General features: G+C 29.0%; 1 protein-coding gene across 2 annotated transcripts; it reads right to left on the bottom strand.

The window, feature by feature from the left end:
* Positions 1-412: 412 nt before the first annotated feature.
* On the bottom strand, positions 413-10,057 carry LOC111625799 (hexosaminidase D-like). Of its 2 annotated transcripts, none has more exons than XM_023369027.1 (2): positions 9,944-10,057; positions 413-3,196 (listed from the first exon to the last, which is right to left on the bottom strand). In XM_023369027.1, the coding sequence occupies exon 2, from the start codon at positions 3,166-3,168 to the stop codon at positions 1,291-1,293; it is 1,878 nt and encodes a 625-aa protein (XP_023224795.1). In that variant the 5' UTR covers positions 3,169-3,196; positions 9,944-10,057; the 3' UTR covers positions 413-1,290. The 2 variants fall into 2 exon arrangements, with proteins under 2 accessions (XP_023224795.1, XP_023224794.1); XM_023369026.1 differs by having other exon boundaries at positions 9,850-10,029.
* Between the last annotated feature and the right edge of the window lie 4,015 nt (positions 10,058-14,072).

Raw genomic sequence — 14,072 nt, forward strand, 5'->3', positions numbered from 1 at the left:
AACAAAAGAATTATTCTTAATTTCACTTACAAAAATCTAAAAATCAATGTTTGATTGTAAGTGAAATTGAGAATAAATCTTTCATAAAGCCTCAAAATAAATTGTAATATATTAAATCTGGACTGTGAGGATGCCACAAATTATTCAATGGATGTCCAATCCATCATCCACTAACTTTGTTGATATGTAACCTCTACCTGGAAGACCCCTTCAGATGCTATATTCACAAACTTCTAATGCTATATTGTACATTAGAAATTTGTGACATCAATATTTCCTCTTTGTAAACGTGCATTAACAAACAAGATATTTGTACAATCGGCAAAAAATATGATAATCCTTACCATAATTATGGGAACTTTATGAGCATTTTATAAACTTGTATACAATATTTATAAAACATTAATAGAAATACCAAAAAAAACTTTAATGGAAGACTTTTGTCTACAGAGCATTAAACAATCTACATACGTCATATCAAATGAGATTTCTGGATATCATAAGATAAAATTTTAAAGATTGGCAATATAGAAATTATTTTACATTCAGTCATGCGACTGAAATTACATTGCATCTCGTCACACAATAAATATAATATTGTAAAAACAAACTAGTTTAACTTAAAAATTTTAACTATTCTAGGAAAATATTAAAACTTGGAAAAAAATTTAAATACACAAACTACATTTTTTTTTTTACATAAATTAAAAAAAAATCTTTGTTGCAACTGAACACACTTTATAATTCATAAACTTTTATGACTCAAACTCACAAAATAACTTTACAAAAAATGAAATATCTAAATATAGTTAATTTCAAGTTTTAATATAAGTAGAATTGTCAAGAAATTCCAAGTAAGTCATTTTTTTTCTTTTTTTTGCATTTCAATTCATGTATAATAAATGTTGCATTTATTTCCACCAGTTATTATTTAAAACTGAGAAGTAAAAGTAAGGAATTTTCATAAGCACATTGGGCAACAGACAATTTTGGACCCTTCAATTATATAGTTGAAAAATAAACTTTAAAATGCAACATTTTAAAATAGTTTTCTCAAATATATGCTTTCTTCATTTGTATTAATGATTTATTTACTTTTTTTAAATTGAGTATTACTAAAGTACAATCTGTTTGGTGCTTTAAATCATGACTAGTTTTAAGACTGAATGATGTCATTTTGATCTTTGGTCATTAACAGAATCCTATGTGCTATTTTTTTGTTTTTCTGTTTTTCTTGTAGTAATCCTTCTCTGCCATTAAATTATTTAATTAAAAATAAAAAAATCTTTTTTACCTATCCCTATTTTCTATACCATTTTCTTCCTTTGTTCCCACAGAAAACTTTTTAAGTTCTTCTAAAACTGGAAGGGGTCTGCGTGGCCATATTTTTAATTTTTTCAAAATCAAAGATTGCTTCCAGAGGTTTTCCATTTTTTCCAAATAAGGATATACATTCTGTTCTATCCATTCTGCTACAGTATATTCATCAAAGACCTCGCGCAGTGCCTCTCGGGCAGAACGAATAAGAGATGTTATGGGATAATAATTTGAAGAATATTCAGTCAGTCCCTCGTCTATACGCATAGGACTACTGATGTTGTGACGGATGTTAAATTCTGTGAGCCAAGCTTTATGAATTGTTACATCATATAAATATTCCTTTACTTTCTTAATAACTTCATCTCTGTATTGAGTCAGTCTGAAAACTGCAGAACCAGGGAAAGAACAGGGGTTACCAAGATGCCATAAATGAGGATCATTTTCCAGATCAATGATATTTTTTGAAGAGTGTACTGTGCACTGTAATACTTCCAATACTTTTTTATTTGTGTCTTCGTTATACTGGCCTTGAGTGATGGTCAATAAATTGAGAATTAGAGAAGGAAGGCCAGCTGGTAATAACTCGCACAATGTTGCAAAGTGATCGTATCTTTGCCAGCCTGTGATGGTTATACCACGAAATGAATCAAATTTTGCTCTTTGTTCTTTCATAACTTCTAACCATGCTATATTGTTTTCCAGATGCATTTTTGCATTTGGAACTGTTAAAGTTTCGCCAAAGGCACCTTTGAAGGCACTAGCAGCCCAGATATTGGGGAAAACCTCACTATACATTATCCATATGTTTTCTGGAATAAAGTGATATATATCTTTTACATAAGTCCACACCATTGGTTCTACTAATGAACCTAATTGATATTCTTTCAATTTTTCTAATGACATTTGACGGAGCATGTCATCCCAGATAATTGGGATGATATTATATTTAGTGCGTATGTACTGTGCCACTCTGCTCACATGAGAGAGAAAAAGATCATCACGGTCCTTTCTTACACATTTTGGACAATAGCCTAGATGAAAGACTTCATCACAACCGATGTGCAACCACTTGAGATTTGAATGAAGAGAAACAACCTGATCAATGATAGATTGTATAATAATAAACGATTCATTTCTAGATGGACATATTGATTGTGGAAAATCATCAATTTCACGCAGATGTCTAAATTCTTGAAATTTCAAGATATATTCCAAGTGTCCAAATGTCTGAACCAAAGGAACAACATGAAAATTAAAAGACTCTGCTAATGATAAAATAAACTGAACATCATCTTTTGAATATGCATTTTCTGCTGCAGTTTGGGCTAAATTCTCTTTATAGGGAAACATATCTTCGTATTCTAATAAAATACCATTTGCTCCTGCTTCTTTTAATATAGGGAAAATTTGACTGTAATAACTAATTTTAGGTGGTGCACCTTTTAAATCTAAATGCACCAGACGTAAAGGAGGAATATACCTGATAGTCTTTTCATTTCCAAGTTGTTTTTGAAATGGCCATCGTCGTCCTTTGTTGGATCTTTTTCCGAGGCTGTCACCATTCTGATCTTGTCTTTGTCCTTCCAGATAATTTCCCTGTGAAGTCGGAAGAGCTGACAAATTGCGTCTAGGAACAGAGGTTTCTTGATTTTTGTTATTTTCACTCATTCCAAGAGGAAAGTTGATCCTTTTACCTAAATGAAATAAACTTCCTTGTCCAAGAGAACTATATTGGATACCAACAATGACAAGAGTACTGATGATAAATGTAGCTGCCATTAAAGATTTCCTTCGCCACATTGATGCCATTAAATGTCGGATGCAATGTCGGACTCTTCTAACCAACATTTTTATTTCTTGCTTCAAATTTTGTCACCTATGAAATTTATAAAATAAACCAATCAAAATAGGTATAAAGTTATTTTAATGCTAAATCTATAGAGAGATCATCATCACATTACTAATTTATTAATATTATAGGTTAATTATATTATTTTATTACATTAGGAGTTATACAATAGTTTATATTGTATTGTATTATATTGTATAACTTCTAAACTGATTAAACAACTATAAAATTATAATATATCTTTTTCTATATTATACTATATTATTTTTTTAATTGAAATAAATATTTTAATTACTTTTAAATAATGCAAGTTCATAAATATGTATATATTGTAAAAATTATTAAGAGTAACAAACAGAGCATGAAAGCTGAAAATGATATGCAAAAACTTTTGCAATTTTCTGCATATTTGACAATTATTTCCAGCTTTTGTGTTTTATTTTTTACAAATTATCTAAAATGCAACAGTTGTATCCAATTTTTTATGTCTACATTAAGTTTTAGTACGAAAATTCTGAGAAAATTTAAGTTTTAGTTGCAGTTTGTTTTTCTATTTATGGATTAACCATCAACAATATCAACAAATAGACAATATGATAGGAAAGGAATTGGCTGCTTTCAGCAGTCAACAGTTGTAACTGAACGAAGGTGTTTCAATCGGTAGCTGTTACATAGTTACATCTGCTGAATGATGAGTGATGTATGCATTGGAACAAACAGCAGCCATCATTGGTCAGTTTCAGATAGCAATAGGTAGTGTAAATGAAAGATGCTATTAAACGTGACATCAAAATACCAAACAGTGATACTATAGAAGGCAATCAACAGAAAAGTACTCAACAGCTCCAAAACTGTTGAGTATGCTGAATGCAGTCATTGCTAGATTAAGACACGAGAGTGAGAATTTGAGACAATTCATCATGGCAATGAACTCCTAAACTTTGTGAATATTTTGTTTTTGTCCATTTTCAAAAAAGAAAAAAAAAAAACAGAATATCTAATATTTACACTCATATCTTTTATTAATAAAATTTGAATTGTTCATATTAATATATTTTAGATGAAGTGATCCAGACTAGATTCATATAAATCAAGGGTTGACAATCTATGGCACGTGGATGATTTTCAGTGGCACTCTAATTGAATAGAAATGTAGTAAAATTTATATTTTAATTATTAATTATAGATTTAAATGGAAGTCATAGTTCAATGAAGGCCGTGGTAATTTTAAAAATGAATCTCTTGTTTGTATATTTTTATTACAGCGCATGCATTTATGTTCTGTATCACCATCTACGTGTTATGCAAACATAATTCAATTAACAACTTCAAAATTATACACTTTTGAATTCTGTTATAACTGGACTAATTTTGATAACATATATAATAAACCTGGTAGAATCATGTTGGCACTCGGAATAACACTATAACTTACATTCGGCACAACACCGCTGAAAGATTGCCGACCTTTGGTATAAATCAATGGCATTCAACTGTGTTCTGCAGATAGTGTAAGAAATTTTTTTATTGAGTATATTGAAAATAAAATTTCTGTAAGATACTCAAGTTATTAAATAGAAAACAGCAGCATTAATTAACCCCTTAAGCTCATGTTACAGTCAAACCTTGGGTTACGAATGCCCCTGTTTACAAACAAAATTTTGAACGCCATATTTGTTCTGGTTGCCACACAATAACTTGGTTTCCAAACAAGCTACTCGGCAGAGCTGGCCACCAATGGTCAACTCCTAAACTTCCTAAGTTCAAGAAAGTCAATGGTCCAACCAATCAATGACAGGATTACTGATTCAGAAGTTATTGGTGCTGAGACACCTAGCATCAATAGACATCATAACATGAACCATCAGCGACGACATTATTCAAATTAAATTTCAATGTGCATGCGAGTAAGATACTACTTCCATTTATCAGTACTGTACATGTCGCAATAGAATTTAAATCAAATTAATAAAAACTGCATTAATTGACATTTACATAATAAAAACAACATCTATGAATCTGTGTTAAAAGGCGCTTAACTTAAATAACATTTTATTAATATAATAATATTTAATTTAAATATTTATTAGTACTAGGTAGCCAGTTAATTAAAACTAAAAATAAAACAACAATTAAAACTCTTGTTTTTATACCAAAACTGAAATCAAAATTAATTTTAATTAAAATTATAACAAGCATTTATTTATTGCGACATCATCACAATACCAGGCTGCAATTTTTAATCATATTTTTTAACTAATTTAATATATACAGTATATATGCTCCACCTCAAATTAGCAGTGGCTTGTCCCTGTACATCATACTCTTCCTTTACCAATAGAGTCATGCCAGTATTTTATCTAACACCTTTCAGGGGAAAAATTTTGAATTGAAATAACATGACTTCCAATTTGCATTGGAAGTTTGTAAATAGTTAATCGAGGCCTCCTGTTCCTACGGTTTTCGTGTCCGGTCTCGTCTTTCATCTATCTAACTCTGTTCTCGAGATTAAGGAATGACAGACAGACGACAGCGGCAATTTATAGCTTTACAGTTTTTTCAAATTGAAGCCCAATCACATCAATCAAAAAATATTTTGAAAAGTGTGGATAAAGTACTTGTTAGTCTTGTTTGATTTGGTTATATTTCATCTTGACAGCCAGAGTTGAGTTTATTTATAGCACTTCTTTGCAACATTTAAGTTTCAATTGGTGGTGATGGGACATTTTGCTTTTAATATATATATACATACATACATATATATGTATTATATTGCATTTATAGACACTTTTTATCTATGAAATACAGCTAAAAACGAAAAAAAAGGGCTTTGTTTTGGGGGTTGGGAACAGATTAATTCATTTTACATTGTTTCTTATGGAAAAATTTTTTTGGTTTGAGAACAAAAATCTGTTTCCAAATAACTTTTAGGAACGAATTAAGTTCATAAACCGAGGTTTGGCTATTTTAAAAATTTATTATACATCTAGAAATTTTCAAATTATATATACTCCGGTTTTTATATTTTTGCCTAAAATAATTATCAATATTTAATACTCTCATCATATTACAAATTTAAAAAAAAAATTATGTTTTTAGAAAACAAAATTTTAACATAACAGCATAAATCTTTTAACATGTAGCATTAAACAATATGTATCTTTTAATAATATAGGCCAGGGATGGAAAACTTTAAGCAAACAGTCAAAATTGTCAAATCTACAATGCAACATTTTTCTCGGATGTCAACCAAAATTTTTGGATGCATATTATTCGGGGTCTTAAGTATTTAGAGAACTTTTACAAATAATCAAAAATTCACATGTATATACACTTTAAAAAAACCGATAAATTCTCTACAAAACACGAAAAAATATATATATATAAAAAATGTTAGATATTTATTTTTTATGGCGAGCCCCAGGTTACGAAGGAAAAAGTCGTTGGAGTGCCAAGGATATCCCACATACACTCACTGAGGCCCTCTTTCTTATGTTTTTTCCTCTAGACACAGCCATGCTTGCATATACTTTATGATCTTCCTTGTACCATATTCTTACATTAAGAAACAGCTGTAATACAAATTTATATTTACTTACAACATGCAATGAGTAATGAAGATGTTATCGCTGTAGAAAGTATTCGGATTTTATTAAGTTTTAACTGTAAAAAATAAACACGAAACGGCTATTTTTTAAATAAAATTAATAATAAACAAGCTGCCGCTTTATTAATTTACGTTAAAAATCAAATAATTATTAACTTTAAAAAAATATTTTTCCATCAACAGCGCAAGTAGTTTCTATACCGAAACCGATATAGCGCTATTTAATATCTAGAAAAAAAAATAATAAATAAAAGAAAAACGTTATCGGAGCAATTAGAAACTCGAACTAATACAAACATATTAAACTTGTTAACAATATTAACGAAAAGCGTAGCCGGTAAGTTCCTCAAATTACATCTAAACGACTGAAACATAACGAAGCTATCGATCTTTCGAGTCCCCCCCCCCAATCAGAAGCAGCTTGTATGACGAGGTTGACGTTGCAAACGAATTTGCTACTCATGCGCATTATATTCGAAATGTTTATTTTAAAAGTAATTTCTATTATTTTTGTAAGTCATTTGTTTATTTTGTTGCCCCCAAAAAAGGTCTTAATGTTCGATTCTCTGACGCGTGTATGTTGGCGGCAATGTCAATTCCCGCAGAAAATTTTAATAAATTCAAGGTCGCAGAGCGAAAAGAAAATCTAAATTGTTTTTCCCCCCTTTTCTAATATCACTAGAAGATTTTTTTTAAAAGCCGAATCCTTCTTATAATCGTGTATTCACACGTGTATTTTTCTTTTACTTTAATCTGTTTCGATTTTTCCTACTTGTTGCCTGACATTCGTGTTGAAGATTGAATCATCATAGCGGCCATCTAGAACTCTATACAGTGAATACCGTATAAAAAGTTATATGACCTTCGATGAACATACTCCTGTAATTACTTAGAATTCAGTGGTTAATTAACATCTAAAATATAATTAATAATAATAATGTAAAAGAAGTAATATTAGATTATTTTTAATTATTCGTGAATAATTCGTGCAAATCAGATTTTTAATTAATGGAGTAAAAAAAAAAACGCGATTAAAGTTATTCAATTCAACAGGAAAATTGAATTAGCATATATTTATTCATGTTTAATATCAAATAATATTCTAAAAGATTATTTATATACAATATAAAGAAGGAAATATACACAATCATTCTCTACCTTTCCTGTAATTACATATGAAAGACAGAAGATAAAATAAAAATGCTTTACATTATATTCTTATCTTTTAATATACTTTGAAGGATTCATTTTGGGTATATTTTTGATATTAAAGGATAAGATGCTTTAGAAAACTTCATTAATCCTTAAAGTTAAAGATCATTACTCATAACTTTTATTAAGATTAAGAGTAATAAAATTGAGGATATTTTTAAAATTATGCTTCAACTTCACTCTTTCACACTAAGGTTAATTAATGTAAATGATAAAACATCTTTATTATCCTTAAAGTGGAAGATAATTTTAAGAGTATTAAACGATAAAGCAAGATTTCTATAATACTTAAATATTCCACATAAACAACTAACAAATTTTAGGTCATGAAAATACTCGATATAATTCTACTTGTAAAGTATGCTATAAATTTACTTAAATAATAAGCTTTGATCTTAAGAAAATGATATGTACCAAAGTTTACTTAATTATTACTATTATTTACACTGAATATATCATATCAATATTTAAGAATTGATTTTGCAATAACATATGACGATACACTGCTTTTCTTGAACATTTTATTATATTGATTTATTAGCATGTGCTGGTAAAATAAAGATAGTATGCAAACATATTGATTGCTCATTCTTTGAAGAATTAAAAATATCAACTTATAATGATAATCGATATCAAATCGAATATTTTCCGGATTGAATTTTGTATTATCATTTGCAAATACTTGTTTTATTGAAAATATAAACAATAGTTGAGTTAATAGCATCAAAAGGCTTCTATTTAATAAATTCCAATTTATTTTCAGCAAAAAGAATTGATTTATTATTGATACAAAAGTAAATTGAGGGAGCAGAAGAGAAGGTGTATATATGTCTCCTCAGACATTATAAATTTTCTTAATAGAGAATTAAAATATGCTATACTCTAATACTGAATATTAATAAAACAAACCATTTTATTCTTCATCGGTGCATGATGTTAAAACATGCACAATTACATAAGCATCGGACACTGATGCCATAAATCACGACATGCCTCCGCCAGTATACAAACTAATAGTTTTATAATTATGTATTTATATCATCAAAAATTGTTTATTTTTATAAAAAAAAAAACAAATTATACGCATCAGTTATTAATATTTCACATTTTAAACACTTAAATGAAGTTTAATTTCATTTGTTTCAATATACTAAAAACAAATTAAATATTAAAAAATTTATTTAAAAAAACAAAACAATACTTTAAATATTCAATTAAAAAAATATTTTTAAATTAAAATTATCATTCTATCATCATAAAACTCTGCTATCAATATTGGTTTTCATGTTTTTTAATTGCGCGCAAAGGATTTTATGCAAATTAAACTTTTTGTTTCCAATAACTGGTTCAACAACATTTATTTATTCCTTTATTAATATAAAAATATATTCTTTAATAATAATAATAATAATAATTCCATTAGAATAAAATTAAAATATTCTCAGCATCATTAATAAATAAATAGATTTATTAATGAAGAAATAATTAAATTTTATCATAATGGAATCATTTTTTTTAATATAAATCATAGTGTAAGTGACTTATATAAATATTTTTTATGATTATAATGAAAAATATCTAATGATTTTAATATAATATGTTATTGTAAACATGTTAATGTCTCAAATTTATTAAAATATTTTTAAAGCACATATTGAAAGAAAATGGAATGATGTAATGGAGATGTTACTATATAAATTCTACAGGTGATAGATAAATATATAAATATGAAATTAGGGAGAAAAAAAAAAACAAACCAAATTCTGTATTGATAGAGCAATTGGAAGAATATATTTTAAGAGAATGGCGTCAATACATCTTGAAGTAAAAACATCGGATAAATCGTAGTAGAAATACTTACTATCGAAGAGAATTCTTAAGGAAGAATTTTAAATCTTTTTACGTCGTATGACTCCATTATTATAACGAATAGATTTTGAATCTAACCATCATACCGATAATTTTTCACGGATGTCGAAGAGAAAGAAATCGTAATCCACTCTTCTAGCTGGAAGCTGAACATTTCATCGTATAGATGCCATCTAGTGGTAATAAATCGCAAAACTGAAATATCGATGGTAATTAAATCAAATTTATTTTACGATCTTTACGAATTGATTATACCTGTATTATTATTATTATTCGTTTATAGAATAATTATTTTTTTTAGTTTTAAGTTTTACACTTCTTTTGTAATGTTGAAAATTTTATATATTATATTAGAATTTACTTCGACTCAGCTGTCTTATAAAAGTTAAAGTGACCGGGCGTTCCGGATTAACCGGGACGGTCCCGGACTATACCGTTTTTTTTTTTATTTATAAGTAAATATATTCATAGTTGTGTGGGGTTTAATTGAAGAATTTTTCGAAGCAAATTTTACCCTGTGGGTACTAAGAGAATTTTTTTTTTTTTTAAAGGCAATTATGTTTCAGTCGGGGCAGCTTGAGTGGTGAGGGATGGACCATTCCCGAAAAATTCCTGATTTTTTTCATCCAATCTAAATTCTATACAGTAAGCTACCGCCTAAATCTCTCTGCCATCCAACAGTCTCTATTAGTTATCAAAATTTGCATCATTTAATTATTTGTTTAATCTTTAAATTTGTCTTATTGTATCAAATGTAGGGAAATTAAGGAGTATTTTTATCCTGAATGATACTTTATCTAATTGATAATTGGCTTCACAATCATTTATTTTAGAACTGGTTCAACTGCTTGTTCCACTTTACAATTTTCTTTGAATTTTTATTATTTTTATACAAAAAAAAAATGAAATCCAGCAACGAGTTGCTTAACTTTCCCGACAATATTTAGTGACGTCATCTGTTACGATATTTTATTAAAAAGAACTTATATTTTTAATTATTATAAAATGGCAAAAAAAAAACTTAATTTTGAGAATAGGGATGGATTTTATAAAAAATTGTAAGCGCTAATAACGAGTAAAATCAATATGTCCGATCCTATTCGAGATATGATACGACCAGTTATCTCCCCATCCCGTCGACTTTTAACCACAAAAATTTAATATCATCAATCCCCTTAACACACAAACCTCCTTGCAAAATTTAAGCAATTTTCGACAAAAAGCACAGGAGTTATTTAAGTTTCAAAGAGTGTGAATAAAACCGCACAAACCCCAAATTCTTTTGCATTTCTCGACGTTTCAAGATCCAAAAGTGAAAATCTTGTGGGAGTCATTTTGACCAATCGCTATTATCTATGTACTGTACTTTCCCAGCCGATTAGTAAATTATAATTATTCACACTTAATTTATATGACTCCCATTTATATTGAATTCATGTAACTTATCTGTATGAAGGCAAATTTTAGGCATCTAAATAAATTAAAATCTGGATTTGGTATATGTTAATTTTTGGTCATAAAACCCCAAGAACTCCTCCTCTGGCTGGTCTGTTAGGCTCTGTCCCTCACCACACAAAGCTGCATCATTGTGGGCCTAGCCAAATAACACGGGTCTAATGAGGTCTTCCATGACCACGGGTTGGATGAAGTTGGAAAAAATGTTTTATTAGAAGAAAAGAACAATTTTTTAAAATTACCATGAGACATTATTTCCAAATATCTATATCAAAAATTTTACTTTATTACATGGTTAGATTAAGATAACTTAGTAAGTTGTAACAGAAGGAAACATGTTTGACACAATAGTAGGAACCATTGCATCAAAGACTAGACATATAAGATTATAAATTAAATAATGGAAAGAATACTGTATAAAAATAATTCTTGTATATAAAACTATGGCTGTCAACCTAAAGCAAACCAATGAAAAGTTCAGCTACTTACATAATAAATTATGAATTGATTATTAGTTTAAAACTCAAGACAAGCATATAATTTATTAAAATGCATGACAATAGCAATAAAAGAAATTTTTCGTACAAGCATTGATGAAATAGTGGAATCATTCATCTGGTTAATAATGTTATTCTTTACTGATAGCTTATAAAGCTGTTGATATTATATCAATAAAGTTTTTTTGGTCCATCACGAGCTCAGTCAGGTCCATAACAGGAGTGCAAGATGGTGACTGAGTCTGACATATTCAGGACAAACTGTTCATGAAAAATTCCTGGAGTTCCCTGCCTGAATTCAATTCCAGGTATCCAGATCAGCAGACTAAATGTTTATCCCCCCTCTAATCTTTAAGCTATGGATCTTATAGCATTAAAAATATGTAGGAGTGCAAGATGGTGATGGTGATGGTAGTTAATTCTTGTGTATTAAATATAAATTGCTGTATAAATGATAACAATTTATAATTTATATCAAATCTTTTTTCTGATTCATGTATCAAAATAATAGTCATTGTTTTGATACATGAATCAGAAAAAATAATCAGAATAAATGATTTAAAATGTACTGAAGTATTACACAACATACTATGTAATCCAACATTTGTTTTATTAATAAATACTCAAGCATGCTAATGAGTGAAGTTTGTGCCATGGTAAAAACATAGTAGTATGATACTACTCTTCCAATGTGTGCTAGTATCATACTATTTCTGAGCATGCACCATTTTATAAGACAGATTAACAAAAGAAGACTGAAGAATCCACATAAAAGCAGTGTTGTTGTTTTAATAAAAGTAGTCACACAGAGTCAATTTTGTGACCATTATCATATGTAATAAGCACCTTCCTAAAAAATAATACATAAACTTTTTAAACAATTTAATGATCATGGTTCAATTTTTAAGACAAAACATAGGCATAGCTGGCCTACATCTATGCATATGCTAGATAACATTGACTCTGTGAGAATAGTGATACAAAACCCCAGTAAATAAAAAAAAAATCCTGCAGCAGAATTAGGAACATCCAGACAATCAGTACAATATTGAAAAATGTCTTTCTCATCTATAGAAAATTACTGTATTACCCAAACTTACAGTTGAAAACAAAGAACAGTGCTTTCTAAATGGGCTCAAAATAATGAGGTAATGTTAAATAATGGTTTTCTTATGAGACTTATTTTCACTTTGGATGGTGTAGTTTGTGCATACAACATCCAATTTCGGGTGTTAGAGAATTCAAGAAAAGTATATCATGAACCAAGAATTACAGTCATTACAATCCCAATGAGTCCTACAGGATAGAGCTAGGCTACATACAGTTAATGTTGCTTTGAATTTTCTGCATGAGACTTTCAACTTGCATCTCATCCCAAAGTGATTTCCTGATCAGTTTGCACAGATCCTCTAAATAATCATGATTTAAATCCATGTAATTACTTTTCTTTGGGATCACTTAAGGAAAGTATTTTTCTGAAAAAAGCCACAATGATGGAACTGAGAACAGTAATCATTCAAGTCTGTAATGAGATAAATGAGGATATATGCTATCAAGTGATAAACAATATCATTGTTTGTGTTGAACAAGTAGCCACACAAAATAGTGATCGTATTGAACATTTGATTCATAAATCTCCATGCAATAATCTTACTTTATATATCTGGTTGTAAAGGTAAAATTTAGACATTTTGAGGAAAATTTTATTGACAATTTAACTAAAAATAATTACAGTTCAGTCTTGTAGATAATCACTATTAATAACAATCACATCTTACTACCATTGTTGCATGCTTTCAATCCCATGAATATAGAATAACTGGGGTTTTCTTTGAACTATTTATTGAGTGGCAGGTATTGTCATTGAACTGTATATTGGCAATATGGTTCTGTAGGACATGAAATACATAGTAGTCAGCTGGCTTTAAGTTTGGGCTGTAAGGTGGATGAGGCAGAACCTGTCAGCTCAAAGTGGCCAGCTTCTTTACTCTATGTGCTACACTTTACACAGTGGTATTAGACTTTGTCAATTTTTGGATGAAGTTCTTTGATCTTGGTGTTCAAATGATCTAGTTGTTCACAGTAGCATTCTTTCGTGACAGCAGTGTTGATTTGAAGCAGCTCCATCATGATGATGCCAAACAAACACAGATAATTGCCTTCTTATGTACCATTAGCCCTTTGACATTTGCAAAAGCTAGTTGACCTTACGATGCTTTAACAAATGCTTTGTAGATGAGGTCATTAGCCTTTGTTGCATTGT

This window comes from Centruroides sculpturatus, unplaced genomic scaffold (assembly GCF_000671375.1).
Source record: "Centruroides sculpturatus isolate CEXI.00-Female unplaced genomic scaffold, Cexi_2.0 scaffold355, whole genome shotgun sequence".
In the NCBI taxonomy this organism is placed as follows: Eukaryota; Metazoa; Arthropoda; class Arachnida; order Scorpiones; family Buthidae; genus Centruroides; species Centruroides sculpturatus.